Consider the following 17,597-nt stretch of genomic DNA (forward strand, 5'->3'; position numbering starts at 1 on the left):
ATCTGGCTCTAACCTATTTTTTCCAAATTTATTATTCCCTATATTATTTTCCTTCATTCAATTCAACAAACATGTATTAAGTATCTAAAATGAGCAAGGCATTGTTCCAAGCATCAGAAATAAAAAAATAAAATTCCTCAACTGGGAAATGGCTAAAATAAAGTGTAGTATATGAATGAGTAGTAGTAATATTCCATAAGAAATAATGATGAAAGAGTAGATTTTATGGAATCTTGGAAAGTATCAAGTGATGTAGAATGAATTGAACAGAACCGGAACGATTTATACAATGGCAATATTGTAAATTTAAAAAAAAAAAACCCTAAAAATTAAGAATGCTGATTAAACCATGACCAACCATATTCTAGAGGATCTAAGAAGGATGCTATCCACTTCCCTGATAAGAATGTTGAGGAATTTAAGGAGCAGAATGAGACAATAAATTTCTGGTTACTGTGAACTAGGTTTGATTATGCTTATCTTTTATAGGAATTGGGTTGTTTTTCTATTTGACTAGAGTATTTAGAAAAACAATGATGACATTAAAGAAAAAAAAAAAAAAGATCTTTTTTACCTACCATTTTACAAAGTAGTTCAGAGAACAGTTTAGAACAAGGTCAGTTTTGAAAACATGTTGAATTTATAAAATTATTTTCGTCTTTTAATCCTTTTTATATTTACCTTGGACAAAGAAATGTTTTACTTTGAAATTAAGCTCAGAATAAAACTTAAAACCCAAGAAAGCCCTTATGACCATCCACATTTCTTTAAGAGGAAATTGAAGCTGAGGAAAAAAATAAGGGACTTGCCCAATATCACAAAGCAGCGAGTCCAAACCTCGGGCATCTTTTAGACACCTCCTCCATTTTGTTTTTTTCCCGGTAAAGTAAAATGATGCCAGGAGAGAGAAATGAATTGTTTTAGGTAATAATAGCATCTCCCTGCCAGGATTGTTGTGAAGTAGCCAGTACAGTGCCTGACACATAGTAGGAGTTTTAAATTAGGCCTCCAGCAAGGCAATGACAAGAATGGAGCCCAATTCTAAGCTCAGCACGTTGTTTTTACAACACCGCACATTTAGATAAGCCCGTAGTCTGACGTATTACAATATTAGAGCATTACCTAATACATATGCAGTAATTGTGTATTACACCCTTTGTCAGTGTCAGGCCAATAAGTCTGTTTACTTTGGTTACTGCTAGAATGGTGGAGCCAGGTAGGATCAGATGAAGGGTAGCCAAGGATCCCCATTTTCACTGCCTTGCTTAGTTCTTCCTGTAGGATGATGGTTCCCAGACTACCCACACCCAGGCCAAGTATTCTTACAGCTTCTGAAAAACCGAGTTCATCCCTCACTTCTCCTGTTTGTTCTCTCAGGAAGCCCCCAAGTTCAAATCTAACTTCTGACACTTAATAAACTGGCACTCGTTACAAATGAGGAGTTGACTGTACCGGTGGAAGGGGTTCACACACTGGGAGTCCCCAGACTGATTAAACCCTGGGATTAGACCTCCCTTTCCCCCCCACCCCCCATGGAGTCTGCTCTCCGACCAGGCCCTAAAACCGGAGCTCGGTCCCCATGGTTCTTCCCGGCTCTGTCGCCTCTGGGGATCGTCAATGGCGGAAGCACTCGGAGGAGCCAGAGGAGGATGAAGCTCGCTCAGTTTCTCGCCGGTCCACGCCACTTCCCCAAGCTTGGCTCTCGAGGGAAGTTTCACATCGGTGGACTGGACAAGCCTTTCTCCAGGATATCTTGCCTGAAAAGCAGGCCCACTGCCTCAAGAGTTAGGGAAACAACTCAGGAGGTACCAGAGGCAGAAACTGCACCATTCCCGCCGGCTCTGGGCGCAGGTCACAGAGCGCAGGCGCATCAATTAGCCCGGCGGTTGGTCAGGAAGATTGTAAGGGGGCGGGCTAGGGAAGGAAGGGGGAGGTGAAGTGACCTATCCTGGCTCTCCTCCTCGATCCGTCAGAGCTTGGGGGCGGAGTCGGAAGCTGGACTTCGAAGTGGGGGTGGGAGTGGGGGAGGGGTGGGACGACGGCGGCGGTGGCGGCGGCACGTGAGGCGCGGGGGGCGGGGCGCGCGCCTCTGCCTGAAAGGGAGGCCGGGAGGAGCGCGGGCCAGTGAGGCTTCCCATCCTTGCTGGGGCTGGGCGCGAGTGGGGCTGTCGGTCACGACGGGCCGGACCGACCGACGGGCGGGCGGACGGACCGACTGAGTGGCGGAGTCGAGCGACGCGAACCTAGCTGGACCCGCCCCGGCCCGGCCCGGCCCAGCCCAGCCCGGCAGGACTCGAGCGAGTGGGGCAGACTCAGCCGGGGCGCGCACGCCGCTTACCCCGCTGAATGAAGTGCCCGCCCCGCGGAGCCCCGATCCCTGCGCCTTTCTCGCAAGATGGACGGTTTCGCCGGTAGCCTCGGTGAGTGCGGCCGGAGACCGAGGCGGACCCTAACCCCCCACCCACCAGGGTGGGAATCCCCTCCTCCCCTCATTTAGTCTCCTTCCCACTCCTGGGGGGAGGGGGAATTCCAACTCCGCGCTGCCCGGAGGGTGACCCCGGAACCCCCTCCCTCAGCCAGTCCCCCTTGCCCCTCCACAGCCTCCTCTAGAGGCGACCGCTGTTCTCGTCCGGGAGAGGGGCTGCTCTCCCCCTCCTCTCTCTAAGTGGAGACCTCCCCTCCGCCCCCCTTAGGGTGCAAACCCCTTTAGTTTTCTGCAGGCCCGTGATCCTCCCCCAATACTCCCAGTCCCCACCCCCTGGAAGGAGGGAAGTAGAGGAGTGGAGTGTAGGAAAGTGCAGCCCAGGTACCAGGTGAGAGGCATCCGGAGCAGCTAGTGGCAGCCTCGAGCTCGTCCCCGGGGGGTGGGGCCGGGGGCAGAATCTGGCTCCGAATCCAAGGGAAAGCAGAAGTGCCCCTCCGGCCTGGCGAGCGTGTCTAGGGAGGAGCAGACCCGCTTAGGGGGTTCTTGTCTAGAACGAGGGAAGGAGTCTCCCTTTTTGTGAAAAGGAGAAAGAAGGAAGGGGGTTAGGGAGGAGGGGCTGGGGAGGAGTTGAGAGCTCTGTTTGACTCCTGCTTGAAATGAATGAAGAACACCCAAGAGATATGTGTCGCGGTCGCCTGGAGTCCAAACTCCAGGCTGCCGCTCCGGAGCGCTGGGATCCGGGTCTGGAATTACTATTCTGTGAGGCCAGGGGATCTGGTGACTGCAAAGATTGTTTCTCCCTCCATCATAGCGTTGCAGATCAGTTACTGGGCTCTAGCTGATGCTGCAGTTATGTGATGCCTGCTGCTGGATTTGCATTTTGAGGTTTGGGGACCAGAAGCTGGGTATTTTCTGTGGAGGGCACTCATCTGTAGGTTTTTCCTTCGCTGTTTTTGATTTGTGAAAACCCTAGTTGGTTGACTAGTTAAACAGTACAAGGCAGTCAAAGCCACATACTCCTCAGTTCACGTAGTTTGAGACTGGTTTTAACGGGAAACATTAACGTCAAGTCGGTACATTACAGTGTTGGTTATCACAAAGTATCAAAGCCCATTAATCATACACGGTCTTCACTTGGAACAAGTATAGTATTTGTGTGGGATAGATTGGGATTGTGTAAAGAAAGTCTTAGAGAATAAAGCTTTTTAGACTAACTTTGACAAAGGCACCCGTTGCACATTCTCTAACCCAGTTTCCCATATATTGGGATATTTTAATTTAGAGAGGCATCAACTATACAAAGAGCTTATATTGATTTCTTTTCGATCCATAACAAATCTGCCCTCTTTATTTGTAAAACAATAGATTTAAAGGAAGATGTGTGTGCCAGGCCAAAATACAACTTCCAAATGTTGTGAGAGAGCTATAGTCATTCAGCTGTTCGATGAAGAGCAGTTTTATTGTTTCCAAACCTGGAGGAACTGCAGAGATCATGGGAAATCCCACATGGGGTGGTTGGAGGCTCCCCTTTGAGAGGGCTGCTGTTGTCAGAGATATTGGGTGCCTCTGTTTCGGCAGTTTTGGAGCATAGAGGTTGAGTCCAACCACAACCCTCTCAGGTACACAGGTGATGAAACTGAAGCTTAGAAAAGGAAGGGATTCGGGCATATTCAGATGGAGAGGAGCATGTGCTGGGGCCAGAGTTTGAACTTGGGCCTTCAGCTCAAGCTATGGCCCTTTCTACTCCATCAGGCTGAATCTAAAGTTTGCTCCATTAAGTTGGAAATTGTAGTTGCTTTAGAGTTAGTAAAGGTAATGTGATGGAGGTGGAGGGGTATTTCTCAACTCTTGAGATAGATTTTGAAGTAAGTAAGAGGGATTTAGAGTTAGACAGGAATTTGTCTGGAGATTCAACTTTTTAAAATGGATTAAAGCCATTGTTACATTTGGATTTCTTTCGTTTTTAAACTCCATTCTTTGGGTATTATGTAAATAGACTTTTTTTTCTTTAGAGACTTTGTTACCTAAGGAGCAGAAAAGATACTTTGATGCCTGCTTCTTAAGGAAGGGAGGTGATGACAGTGGATAGGGAAGAAAATGGTTCTGGCAGTGTTTTCCGGAGCTGCTCTTGGAAGATACTTCCCAGCAAGAGCTGTGTATTTGTTCTTTGTGTTTCTCTAGGAAGGGTAAATCTAGGCCCCAATCCTAATTGAAACCTTAAAGAGGATTGTGTGGTTAAGGAAAGAAAGTGATAATGTAATATATTTTACTAATGAGCTTGCTTATATATTGGCAAATTGTTGTTCCTGCATATATAATCTATTAGTTTAGGACTTGGAATTGTTGTTCTGGTCATTTTGGTCTTTTGTTACTCTTTAAGACTCCAGTTGGGGTTTTCTTGACCAAGAGGCTGGAGTGTTTTACCATTTCCTTCTCCAGATCATTTTATAGATAAGATAAGTAAACAAGGTTAAGTGACTTGTCCACAGTCCCACAACTAGTTGTGTCTGAGGCCATATTTTAAGTTAGGTCTTCCTAATCCCAGGAAGTACTCTCAGATTGGTCTGAATAGCCAAAGTTTTGTGAATTTTACTTAAAAGATAAGCAGCTAAACTCTGGTAGATATTTGAACTGAATAAGAATTTAAAATATGATTTTTTAAATCCTTAGGAGACTCACTAACAGAATTTTGTGGTGAATCGGTTTTGTGATGTGAGCAATCTGCTTGTAACTGCCTCTTAAATTTTATTTTAAAGTTCAGCGTTTGTTCAGTTGAATTTTCTTAAGTGGGGACACACTTATTATATAATTTGTGATTTTTAACTATAGCCAAGAATTTGTGAAAAGTTTTCTGAAACAATAAAGGGTTGTGAAGAGATTAGTTTTCAGTTGTAATATTACCTGCCTTTTGGCGTTATTTCTAGTTCAGGAAAGCATATTTAATGCCTTTTATCTACCCAAAACCGAAGATCTTCAGACACACTAGTGGGCAGATATACTTGTGTGCTGGTATTTGCCTTAGTTCATTAATTAATTATTATTTTTTGTTGTTATTAAGAACTACTCTTTGGAAATGCCTTTTTCCTCCCCAAAGAAATTTAGGTTAGCCTATTAACCCTACCCCAATACCTTACTAAGTTTCTTCCTGTATTCTCTTCTAAACCTTTATTAACCATATATATATATATATATATATATATATAAAATATTCTTACATGTATATATTGTATATGAAAGATTAAAAAAACCTTTCTGGTCTTGATGAAATTCTATCTCTTGAATTGAATTTTTAAATGAAATTATAACTCTTAAGAGTTGCATACATTCAGAGGATCTCAATCATAATTAAAAATTTTAAAGCCAGTCTTTAAAATTTGTCCCCAAATTATTCTTATTCAGTGTTTGTTCTCCCTTTTTCTTCCCTTTTCTTCCTTTTCTTCCTTTCTCAATTGGAATGTCTTGCCCAGGGTCTTGTAAGGGGGTCTGAGTTGGGATTTGAACTGAGGTATTCTTGAATCCATCGGTAGTGTTCCAACTAGCTGCCTAAGGATTTGCACTTTAGATAAAACATATTTATTTGTTTTTGTGAGGTTAAAATTTTTTAAAAGATTTTTTAAAAAGAAGTTAAATAAAGTTTCAAAAAATTGTAAAATTACTATATTAATCTCATTTATGAATTTATTTTGAAGTTCATGTTAAATGAGGTTAGTAACTACAAGAAAAATGGTTATTGATATAGCTGTATATTTATAATTGATAAAGTGGAAATTACATGAATTTGTGAAATTTACAAAACGTTATAGTAATTAGCATCATAGTATTAGTAAACTCAGATTTTCCTTTAAAAAATTTTTCCATATACCTTGAAAGACCTATAAACTTCACTACTTTTAAATCCTAGTCTTATCTTACCAAAATATATATACACACACATTTTTTATTAGAAATGTCTGAATATTTTACATAAAAATGCCCTACTTGTAATCACAATAAAAGGAGAAAATGCCCTAGAATAGGAAATGACTGTTGTAGCTTAGAATTTGTGATGAGAAAAAGAAGACAGCTCTAGATAGTCTGATAGGTTCTCTACACTTTTACATTTATAAAAGATTCAGAGAGAGGATAAATACAGTGGATTAAAATTCTACATTAATCTGTTTAAGAAGATGGGAAGATCTGAAGAAATCTCTAGGAAATTCTGAAGGCACATAGAATAATGACCATTAGGACAAGAAGCTGTTTAAAGAGACTCCTGGGACTTTACAGGGAAATTAATTCATGAAACAATTTAATTTTTTTCCTAATGATTTCCTTTTCCTTTTTCTTTTCTCCTCCTTTCCCTCCTTTTCTTCCTCCCTCTTTCCTCCCTGCCTTCTATGCTGGTAAATTAGAAATGCTTTATTATGTACCTAGATTTTTAGTAAAGCATGTGACTGAATTTGTCACCACTCTTATTAATCAGATGGAGATATGTGGATTAGATAATACTGATATTATGCTGATTCAAATCTTGGCTTAGTTGCTGGATTCTGTCATTGATCATCATCAACTCGGATGAAATTGTCCTTCTAGCAGAAATAAGTGCTTGATCCTATGCTATTTAACAATTTTATCAGTAATTTGGAAAAGACCGACTGTGTTTATCAAATTTGCAGGTGATACAAAATGGGAAGACTTCAAAAAAATCTAAACAAGTTGTAATAGTGAGTTAAATATAAAATGATAAAGTATAATTTAATGAAATGTTAAATTACACTTCTATGGAAAAAGCCTCTTTCACAAATACATGGCTTAATGGGTTGTTCATTCTCTCTGTATTTTTACCTAGGTTTTCTCCATACCTAAAATATACTCTCTCCCCTGCCTCTTGACATCCATGATTTCTTTCACTACTCTGCTCATGAACCACCTTTGGCAGGTGGCCTTCCTTTCCCCTTTCCCCAGCCAATTGAGCCTTCCCCTTTAAAGTTCATATCTTATATACGATTCAACTTATTTATATATGTGTTGTTGAATCATTTTCCATCTTGTCTGACTCTATGCACTCCCCATTTGGAGTTTTAAAAATAATGAAATATTGCCATTTTGTTTTCCTGCTCATTTTACAGATGAGGAAACTGAGGCAAACAAGGTCACACAGCTGATGAGGTCAGATTTGAACATAGGAAGATGAGTCTTCCTGATTCCAGACCCAACATTTTATCCACTATGTCACTTAGTCTCCTTAGTCAGCTTTGAAAGAAGCAAGTTATCTTAAAGTCAGGGACTGGTTTTTGCAGGATAGTTGGGTAGGTTGGGGGAACACTTAGCACAATGCCTAGCAAATAGTAGTAGAGTAGTTTAATACATGTGTTAATTTTTTTTTTAATTGGAGGGGGGGGGAAGTTATGGGGTTTTGAGTAACTACAAATTTGTTAGAGTGTATTCAAGAGTAAAAGCATCAACAAATTTAACTGAAGTCTTAGGCTGCATTAAGAAAAACATGTCTGCCCTGATCAAATTATATCTAAGCTATTGTGTTCAGTGTGCAACATTTTAGTAAGGAAATTGGTAAACTGGAGGTTGTATGTTTATTGTTTGTTCCTCTATACAGTCAACCAGTGTTTATTTTATCCTTTAATTTATGGTTAAAGATGAGGCTATCATTCCATTATTCTTATTTTTTTTGCTGAGGCAATTGGGATGAAGTGACTTGACCCAGGGTCTCAAACAGCCAGGAAGTGTTAAGTGGTCTGAGGTCAGATTTGTATCATATCATTGTTAAGGATCATTTGAAAAAATAGGGAATGTTTAGCTTCAAGAAGACTTGGGGTACCACAATTATTTTCAAGGATTGGGAAGGCTTTCATGTTGAAAAAATATTAGGCTTGTGTGACCATTTGTTGATAATGTGATAAAAGGTAATTAATCATGAATCAGGTATGGATTTGGACTAGATGACATCTGTAGGCCTTTTGATTTCAGGGATTCTTCAATATAATTGTATAGACGAATTTATTTATTTATTATTTTTTTTATATTTTATATATATATTTCCCTTGAACTTCCTGATATTTTAAATTACAGAATGAGTGCCGGTTTGCATTGAAAGAGGGAACCTTATTGAAATGAGTACCAGTTATGTGCAAAGAATCATGTTAAGCCTTGGGAGTTCAGAGATAGAGGATCTAGTCCTTGACCTAAGATTTAACAGCCTAATTGGAGAGCTAACCACATATACACTTTAGCGTTTTAGCATCAAAAAATTTCTGATTATGTAAAACTAGTATTTTATAATATTTCTTTGATATCAGTTTATTAATTTATGTCTGGAAAGAGAAGGAAACAACATTCCATGGGAGAGAATTCACTATATGATTCTTTTTAAATAATGGGCTACTATTCTCTCTCCTCAGAGAACTGTCTTTCCATCTGTGTAACTCTTACATATTCTTCAAAACATAGCTTATCCTGCTTTCCTTGAGTTTTTCCTGGCTGCTCTTGTATGTGTTATTCTCACTTATCTGAAGTCCTGTATTAGAATATCTCTTGGCATTTCAAATAAAAGACCTTTATTCTTTTATTATTTATTATGTGTTTATCCTGTTTTTTCAAATTAGAAGTTCTTCTGGTGGGCTAGAATTAACAAAATCCTACATCTTTGTGTCCTGTATAGGTGCCATGGTACTACATACATAGTTGCGTAGTTTGATTTTATTGCATTTGATATAATCTGACTTACTACTAAGAGTCATTGAGCTGTTTGAAAATCATAACCAAAGAATGCTTGATTAGAATATATTGAGAATCATAAATGGATGCTTCCATTTCTGTTAGAACCAGAGAGCAAAGTGAAAATAGAAAGGATCCTCACTTATCTACTGATTTCCTGAAAAAACCTCCAGTTGAAGTAGATGGGATTTAGTTTTCCTTTCACTTAAATAGCACCTGCTGCTAAGCTTTTTGAGTTTGTTTGCTGTTGAGGTTTTTTCCCCTCCCCCAATCTTGAGTAAACAAACTAAATGTGAGTGAAGGACTTATGGATGAAAGTGTGTTTTAATACTTTTTGCCCTTTTTTTTGGTCATTTTCATAAGTCTTGTGTTAGATTTTATTGAAGTTGTTAAATAAGTTAGAATAATAGAAGTACTTATTGCTGTTATATATGTGTGTGTGTGTGTACGTTAAACCAAATGAGAATTTACTGTTTGTTTGGAAACTAAGTAGTCAAGAAGAATAAATCTAAATTATATGGTTCAAATAGGCTATTTTGTTGAAAGATTTCACCCTCCCCAAATAATTGTGGCTATTATCTCTCTGATCCCAAAATGACAGAATTGATTTCTATTTTAGTATGTTCCTTAAGATAAAACAATCAATTTCTTTGGATCAGTGAATGGATATTTTCCTCCTACTTTTGAAAAAGGAAATCCTAATTTCAATACAAGTAAAGTAATGTAAGTTATTTTCTCTGAATAAAATGAGGGAGTTTCACCAAGTGGCCTGTTAGAGGTTTGTTCTAGCTCTAGAATTAAGGTCAAAGTATTTCTTAGCACTTGGTACTCATTTTTGTTTGGTCTTTGAGCTTCTTATTAATATAGTCCTATTTATATCTTTATAAGAATATTTAATTCAGATATAATTTTATATGGCAAAGTAAATTTATGATTAAGATGATATACTAGGAAAAATAAAATTTGCTTTTTTCTAGGAGCCTTTTATAGTCATATGTATATAGTTATGAATATAGTTTTAATAGGTGTGAATGAAATAAGTGTTCCTACTTAGCTCATTTATTTAATTAATTTGGCTTAATGCTGCTATTTTGTGATTGATCCCTCTGTAGGCCAGTTAGCCCCACCTTACACATAAGCAGATACTACTACACCTTTAGGCTTTTTGCATTAATCATAAGAGGGTCTAAATCATATTGCAAGTAATCAGGATAAGGGTAGCACCACTGTGGAAAATGTAACTATAATGTGCCTTATTGATAGTAATACACTTACTATGTCCCTGACACATAATAAGTATTTAATAAATGCTTGCAGATTTTACAAAATTAAAGTAGCAAAAATCTATGGCATTTTTTATTTCCTTCTTAAGAATAGGAATAATTCTTTGTATTTGCATTAGCACAATTTCTTGCATGTAGTAGGTATTTAATAAATCCTTATTGCTTGATTCCTTTTCACCTACAGCCAATTTCTGTTTCATCCATTTTCTCTTGTGTGGTTGGTATATGTGTTTTTAGTAGGTAGTGTAGAATTAGGAAAATCTTAGTCTGAGAGTAAGTCTATTTAAATAATTTAACTATTGTTTGTCTCAGTTTCCTCATTTGTAAAATAGGGATGATGATAATAATAATATTGTACTTCCCTCACAGCATTGTTGTGAATATAAAACCTATTTAAGACCAGTGTAAATATTAAACCTCTATGTAAATTATAGCTATTTACTATTCTAAAAACCCAAAATTGTCTTTTGTCTTTCTGGATTCTTTCACCCTCATCTGAGACCTCAAATCAGATTGAATAAAACTGGAATTATTCTGCAATTCTGAATCATTTCCTTAGTAAGGAAATTGTGTGTCCTCAGCATCTCTGGGCAATTGAATTTACCTAGTAGCTATCAGAATGTAAGCCTGAATTATTCAACCTTGTGAGGTCAGTTCTGTTCTATAAATGCTGTTTCCTGCATTGTCAATTTAATTAAACAGCAACAAACATTAAAGTTCCCACTATCAGCAAGGCCCATATGCTGTGCCAGGGAAATAAGCATGGTCTCTGCTAGTGAGTGATATTCCTGAAGCAGGTTTGGCTATTCTATTTCCAGCATTAATGCAATCCTTGATGCTGCTGTTAGCTTTGGAATCAAATACAAACCCCTCTCTTATTTAAAATCTTTTACAACCTGACTCTGATGTATCTTTCCAACCCGTATTATACCTTACCCTTTTCATAAATTCTATGGCCCAGCCACAGTGTTCTTGCTGTTTCTTGCATCATATTCCATCTCCTATCTCTGTGCCTTAGCATAAAATATTTGTTTTCCTCCTTCGTCCTCCCCGAGTCAGGAAGGTACTCTTTTCACTTCCATCTCCTGGAATTTCTAGTTTCCTTCAAAATTCAACTTCAGGTCACTTCTGACATGAATCCTTTTCCTTATTTCCCTTATCAACCCCTCCCTTCTAAAACCTTGTATTTATATTGCATATACATATGTGTGAGAGGTAGCAAGACATAATGGGTAGAGATTAAAGCCTGAGTCAGGAAAACCTGCAGGGATTCCTTCTTATGATTGATACATATTGGGTAATTCTGGCCAAGTGCCTTAATGTCTCAGTGCCTCACCCTACTCTCTAAGGCTATATACTGTATAAGTTGCAGAGATGGTACTGATTTGCATTGATTGAACATTTTTTGACTATGTATAAAATCATATATGGAGTGCAAGTTATTGAATGTTTTTCATCTCTTCCAAATTCTTTTGTTTTTCTTCATGTTTAATATTGCATTGTTTTGATGGTGCTTTTAATTGTAAGTAACAGTGGTTACTTTTCCCCCCTCTCATGGAAAAATATGAATTATCTTCTTTCCCCTTTCTCCCCCCACAATGCAGTTGGTTTTTCTCTTAATATATATAGTCTGAGATAACGTTTGAATTTTTTGGGTTGTTATTCTACAAAGGTAATAGCTACATTGTTCTTGTGTACTTTTTTTGTTATTAGGATGACTTTTAGCTATAAAGTCTTGGGGCTATTTGGTAATATATTTTTAACCTTATTTTCTTGTCTCCTTGGTTTTTATAGGTCAGTAGTTATCAAACTAGAATAAGGATATCTATTAATGATGGAAGAGTTCCAAGGATATTCTGTACATAAGAGTTTAGAGAATTCCAGACAGCTGTTTGGGGGTGGTAATGGCAGTAAACTGTGGGTTACATGAATGAGATGAGATCACTGCCTGAACTTTTTCCCTTCCGCCCTTTAAACACCTACTCTGGCAGTCAAAAGTAGATTGAGCTACTGAACTTCAATTGGCTGCTTAGTGATATCACCTATAAAGGTGATTGTGAGTAGCTATTTTCGGATTGTTTTTTAGGGGGAAGTGTATTAGAAAAGGGTGACAAAATTTTGATGGCAATGGGGATTACAACTTTTTAAAGGTTTTAGGTAAAAAAAAGTTCAGGAACCTATATGGTGTAATGTTCTTTTGTGACTTTTGAGCATCTGTTTTTTTCTATCCGTAACCATTTCTCCAGCATGTAACTATAGACTCCTAAAGCCTTTAGTCTGACCCATGCAATTTAACCATTACTTAGGGTGAGACAATATATAATTCAATATTTCCTATTTTTCTTCCCAGTTATGTTGTAAGCTTCAGAGGAGCAGAAATGTGTTTTATGTTTTGGGGTGTCTGAAGTGCCATGTACCTAGTGGAAGCTCAGTTATTTATCTCTGTTGTTTAACTTGACTCTTTTGCTAAATTGGGGAAACATGGATTAATAGACTTAGATATTTTAATAAATTTTTATTGGTTAATTACTTGTCTTTTAAAGACAGATTCTTGCCCATCAATTATAATGTACATGCACATAAAATTGTATCCGATTTGTGAATTAAATTACATTGTATAGAAGAAAGCTGGTATAGTATACCATAACGATTGTTAAGGCAACAGTAGCAAAAAGGATGCATTCAAAGGATTTCAGTTATTATGTTCTGAATTATATGATATTCTTATTATTATGTATGTCTATAAAGTGTGAAACCTTTAGTAATGTTTCATATGAAATTGAATCTGTGGCTCACATTTGTTTTAGTTTGGTCCATTTTTATCATCTGTAGGACCCAAAACTCTGGGTCACGCTGAACCAAATTGAAATGTAATTGAGAAATATTTACAAAATATCTAAATCAATGTAGGGATCCTTTTCATTTTGAGTTTACACCGGTGCTGTATATAACCTCAAACTAATTTTTTTAATATTTCTTGTAATGAAAATCCATAGAAACTATTGTCAGAATTTGTTTTTCACTCATTCAACAAACATTCTAATGCCACTGTTAAAAAAGTACTGTGCTAAACACTGTGTTGGTCCTGGAGCCAGAAAGACTTTAGTGAAAATTCAGCCTCACTTAACTAGTTGTATGACCCTGGGCAAGTCATTTGATCCTGTTTGTTTGTTTGTTTGTTTTTCAGTTCCTCATCTGTAAAATGAGCTGGAGAAGGAAATGGCAAACCAGTATTTTGGCCAAGAAAACCGCAAATGGAGGCATGAAGAGTTGAATGTGATTAAACAACAATAACAAAAATCCTAGACACCTTTGGTTAAAAAAATAATAATAATGGACTTGGCCCACAATTTATAGTATGGAAAAGATAAAACATATAAAAAATTATGATGTGAAATATGAACACATAAAAGAGGTAGAAATAAAGTGTGTCATGAATTCAGAAGTGTGGGAACATTTTTGATGAGGAGCCAAAGTTTGGGGGAATTTTCCTAGAGGTAGCTGTCGACATAGATCTTGAAGGATGATTAGTTATTTCCCTAAATAATACTGGAGAATAAGGCATTACAGGTATGAGAAATAGCTTAAGAAAAGATAAAGTACATGTTAGGAAATACTGAAAAAATACAATTTTCTTGGACTTTAGACTAGGGATTTGTTGTTGTTTGGTTGTTTTTCAGCCATGTCTGGCTCTTTATGATCCCATCTGGGAGGTTTTTTGGCAGAAAATATCATAGTAATTGGCCATCTCCTTCTCCAGCTCATTTTACAGAAGAGGAAACTGAGGCAAATGAGGTTATGATTTGGCCAGGGTCACACAACTAATAAGTGTCTGAGATTGTATTTGATGTCAGGAAGATGTCTTCCTGCCTCCAGGGCCAGCACTCTATCCACTGTGCCAGCAAATAACTTTGAAGAGAGCAGTTTAGGTTGAATTAGAAGATCAGAAGCCAGACAGTGGACCAGAGCTCAGAACAGTGAGAGGAATGTTAATGGAGTATGGTTTTAGGTAGACTTTTTAAGATTTGGCCACAAAAGGCAAGAGAGATAAAAGGCATGGACACATCACACGAGAGGCTTTTTTGAAAATGGGGCAAAACATGAACAAGTTTATAATCAGAAAGCAGTAAATAGGGGGAGATTGAAGATGATGATAGGCAAAGTGCTGGACCAATGTTATGGACTGGGATCATTTGTTCATGTTGAGGGATTTGTCTCCATATATGAGATAAGACAAGGGTGAAAGAGAATAGTAATAGGAGACATCTGGGTGATTTGAGATGAAGAGGAAGAGAAAAGGAGCTGCTCTTATTGAATGGCCTCGGTTTTGTTTTGTTTTGTTTTGTTTTTTCAGTAAAACACGAGACAGTATTCTTAGTTGAGAAACAGGAGCAGGTTGGGATATGGTAAGTTTGAGAAGGGATGAAAAAGTTTGAAAGAACTGCTGTAGTGAGTGTGGGATGGTTAATTAGGTATAAAAGGATTGTCTTGTAAGCAGGAAGGACCCAATTCAGAATATATAACATAAATATATATAGACCTAGTCAGCAAGGTATTGTGATATTTCTCCAGCTTCATTTAGCTACATGTGTATAGGAGACAATACATGGTGGGAGTGATCCAAGACTAATGTTTGACAGGACAAAATTGGTGAGTGACATGATAGGATAGCATAAGCTATGAGAAGATAGCAGAGGACTGAGAAGATGACATTGTAAACTTGGAACTTGTTCACTAACAGGTAAAAAGAGTGAAAAGAGGAGAGTGTGCCTACTGCAAGAGTGATCTGGGAGTGAATAGATTAGAGGACCAGGTATAGATAAAAGAAACCCTGGTTTGATATTGCTAGGCAGAGTGGAATGACAATAGATTGTGAACAGAGAAAGGAATTTCAAAGTTTATGAACATGGAAGTGGATGGAACATTTGATTGATGATAATCTCTGTGTACGGCTGAAGTGGGGTGAAGGACTAGGTCTAATGAAATGACTAAATTGAGAATAGTCAGGTTAAAGTGTTTAAAGCATATTAATATCTATGTTGAAGTTCCCTAGTATGAGAGTAAGAATTAGTAAGCTGATGAAGATTGTGATCCATTTACTAAACTAATTTTTTTTATAATATTATCCCTTATATTCATTTTTCCAAATTATCCCCCCCCTCCCTCTACTCCCTCCCCCCGATGACAGGCAATCCCATACATTTTACATGTGTTACAATATAACCTAGATACAGTACATGTGTGTAAATACCATTTTCTTGTTGCACAATAAGCATTAGATTCCCAAGGTACATGTAACCTGGGCAGACAGATATTAGTGCTAATAATTTACATTCACTTCCCATTATTTCTTCTCTGGGTGTAGCTACCTCTGTCCATCATTGATCAACTGGAAGTGAGTTGGATCTTCTTTATGTTGAAGATTTCCACTTCCATCAGAATACATCCTCATACAGTGTTGTTGTTGAAGTGTACATTTACTAAACTAATTGAGAAAAATGGGGAGTAACTAGAAGATTGGTAGACAATAGCTACTAGGATTGAGTGGTAGGTATAAATTGAGTGAATTTCAAAGGAGGAGAAGTTACTTAGTGATAGTAGAAGAACCTGTAAAAAGGGGCAATGGGGAGTGAAATAGTGTGCCAATTTCCCCACTTCAGCTAATGAATGAAAGTGCAGCTGTTGCTGGAAAGGGTGGCTGGACATGGGGGTGTCAGGTCTCATTACCTAAAAAGAAGATTTTAAGATTGTTGACTTTGAAATAGGTATTCCTGGGATCACAATAAAAGAGGTAGGATGGGTAGCTTTAGAGGAGAACATTTGAAGAGGGAGGTGGATTGAAGTCTATGAGAATAAGGGCTCCAGTTTGCAGGAAAGGGAATGGATGTTCAGAATTTTGGTTTTTTTTTTTTTTGCGGGGGGGGGGGGGGAGTGTTGAGTGTTAAATACTTAGATTTTCACTGCCCATATGCTTTTTTTGACCACCTAAGTGGAGTCCTCTAAGGGCCTTAGACAGTTATGCAAAAAAACTGGAATTTAATGCTAAAGGTTTTCCTCCTCTTCCTCCAGCTCAGAAACCAAACTGCAGAGTTGATTGAATAAACTTTTTTCATTTTCCCTGAGAGGAAGAAGTCTAGTGTCTATTGGGATATTGCTTCCCCTCTTAACTATTGGGATATTGCTTCCCCTTTTAACCTGGAGAACCTCAAGACAGCCTGGAGACTTGCCTGATGGAATGGTTCTCTCTTCCCTAACCATAGAGACACAAAAGTGGTTTAATGGATTGGTGATTTCTCTCCTAACTTCATAATCCAGAGACTAGTTTGAAATAGAATAACATTTCCCCTCACTAAAAAGGCAGAAGACTAATTTCCAAAGTTTAGTCAGAACTGGAAAACTTTGAATATTGTTTTATTATTTTAGTTTTTATTTTTGTTGATATGTATGCTCCTAAATGAGGATATAAAATTTGAGCTGAGGGGCAGCTAGGTGGCGCAGTGGATAGAGCACCAGCCCTGAAGTCAGGAGGACCCGAGTTCAAATGTGGTCTCAGACACTTAACACTTTCTGGCTGTGTGACCTTGGGCAAGTCACTTAACCCCAATTTCCTCAAAAAAAATTTTTTTTTGAGCTGCTTCTCTTTTATCTGACCATGTAGCTCTCCCTAGTCCCTATACCTTATAAGCATATTCTTTTTTCTTCACCAAGATTTGGAATCTTTTTCTTTACTTCCTTTCTTTTCCATTCTTAGCCTTTGAGTGAATCTTTGAGCTGTCAGTGATTTTCTTTAAGCAAAGACCTGACCAATGTATTCTTTGCTTAATAAACTCTAGTGACAATTCCAGTCCTACTTAATCTTTATGATTTTGTTACATTTACTTTGCCTTATTATATGAGTTTAACTCATGTATCAGAATCAGAACAATAAAGCATCAAAAGAACCCAGAAACTTAATCATGCCAATATTTAACTTGCCTGTCAAAAGAAAACTACCTGATGGCCAAAAGTAATCTTGCTAACTTTTTAACCATTGTATTTATATATTCTGTGATCCAGTCAATCAGTGCTCTATTTCCTTTCTCTGTGCCTTTCAATGCAGTGGCTGACCCCCTATCCTGGAATGTACTCACCTTACATTGCTGCCTCTTAAAATTCCTAGTTTCTCTCAAGATGTTCAA

The 17,597-nt window shown here is 37.9% G+C and overlaps 1 protein-coding gene across 9 annotated transcripts in view; it reads left to right on the forward strand.

Moving 5' to 3' along the window:
- The first annotated feature begins 2,072 nt into the window (after positions 1-2,072).
- Positions 2,073-17,597, forward strand: part of EML4 (EMAP like 4) — a 144,656-nt gene continuing 129,131 nt past the window's right edge. For 3 of the 9 annotated variants that reach the window (XM_074286678.1, XM_074286681.1, XM_074286683.1), the window contains exons 1-2: positions 2,081-2,420; positions 13,607-13,679. In XM_074286678.1, the coding sequence (XP_074142779.1) occupies positions 13,622-13,679 (58 nt within the window). In that variant the 5' untranslated portion in view covers positions 2,081-2,420; positions 13,607-13,621. Of the gene's footprint in view, positions 2,421-13,606; positions 13,696-17,597 lie in introns of all 9 variants that reach the window. The other 6 variants (XM_074286679.1, XM_074286682.1, XM_074286684.1 and 3 more) reach the window with 3 other exon arrangements.

The sequence above is a fragment of the Sminthopsis crassicaudata genome, chromosome 2, assembly GCF_048593235.1.
Source record: "Sminthopsis crassicaudata isolate SCR6 chromosome 2, ASM4859323v1, whole genome shotgun sequence".
Classification (NCBI taxonomy): domain Eukaryota; kingdom Metazoa; phylum Chordata; class Mammalia; order Dasyuromorphia; family Dasyuridae; genus Sminthopsis; species Sminthopsis crassicaudata.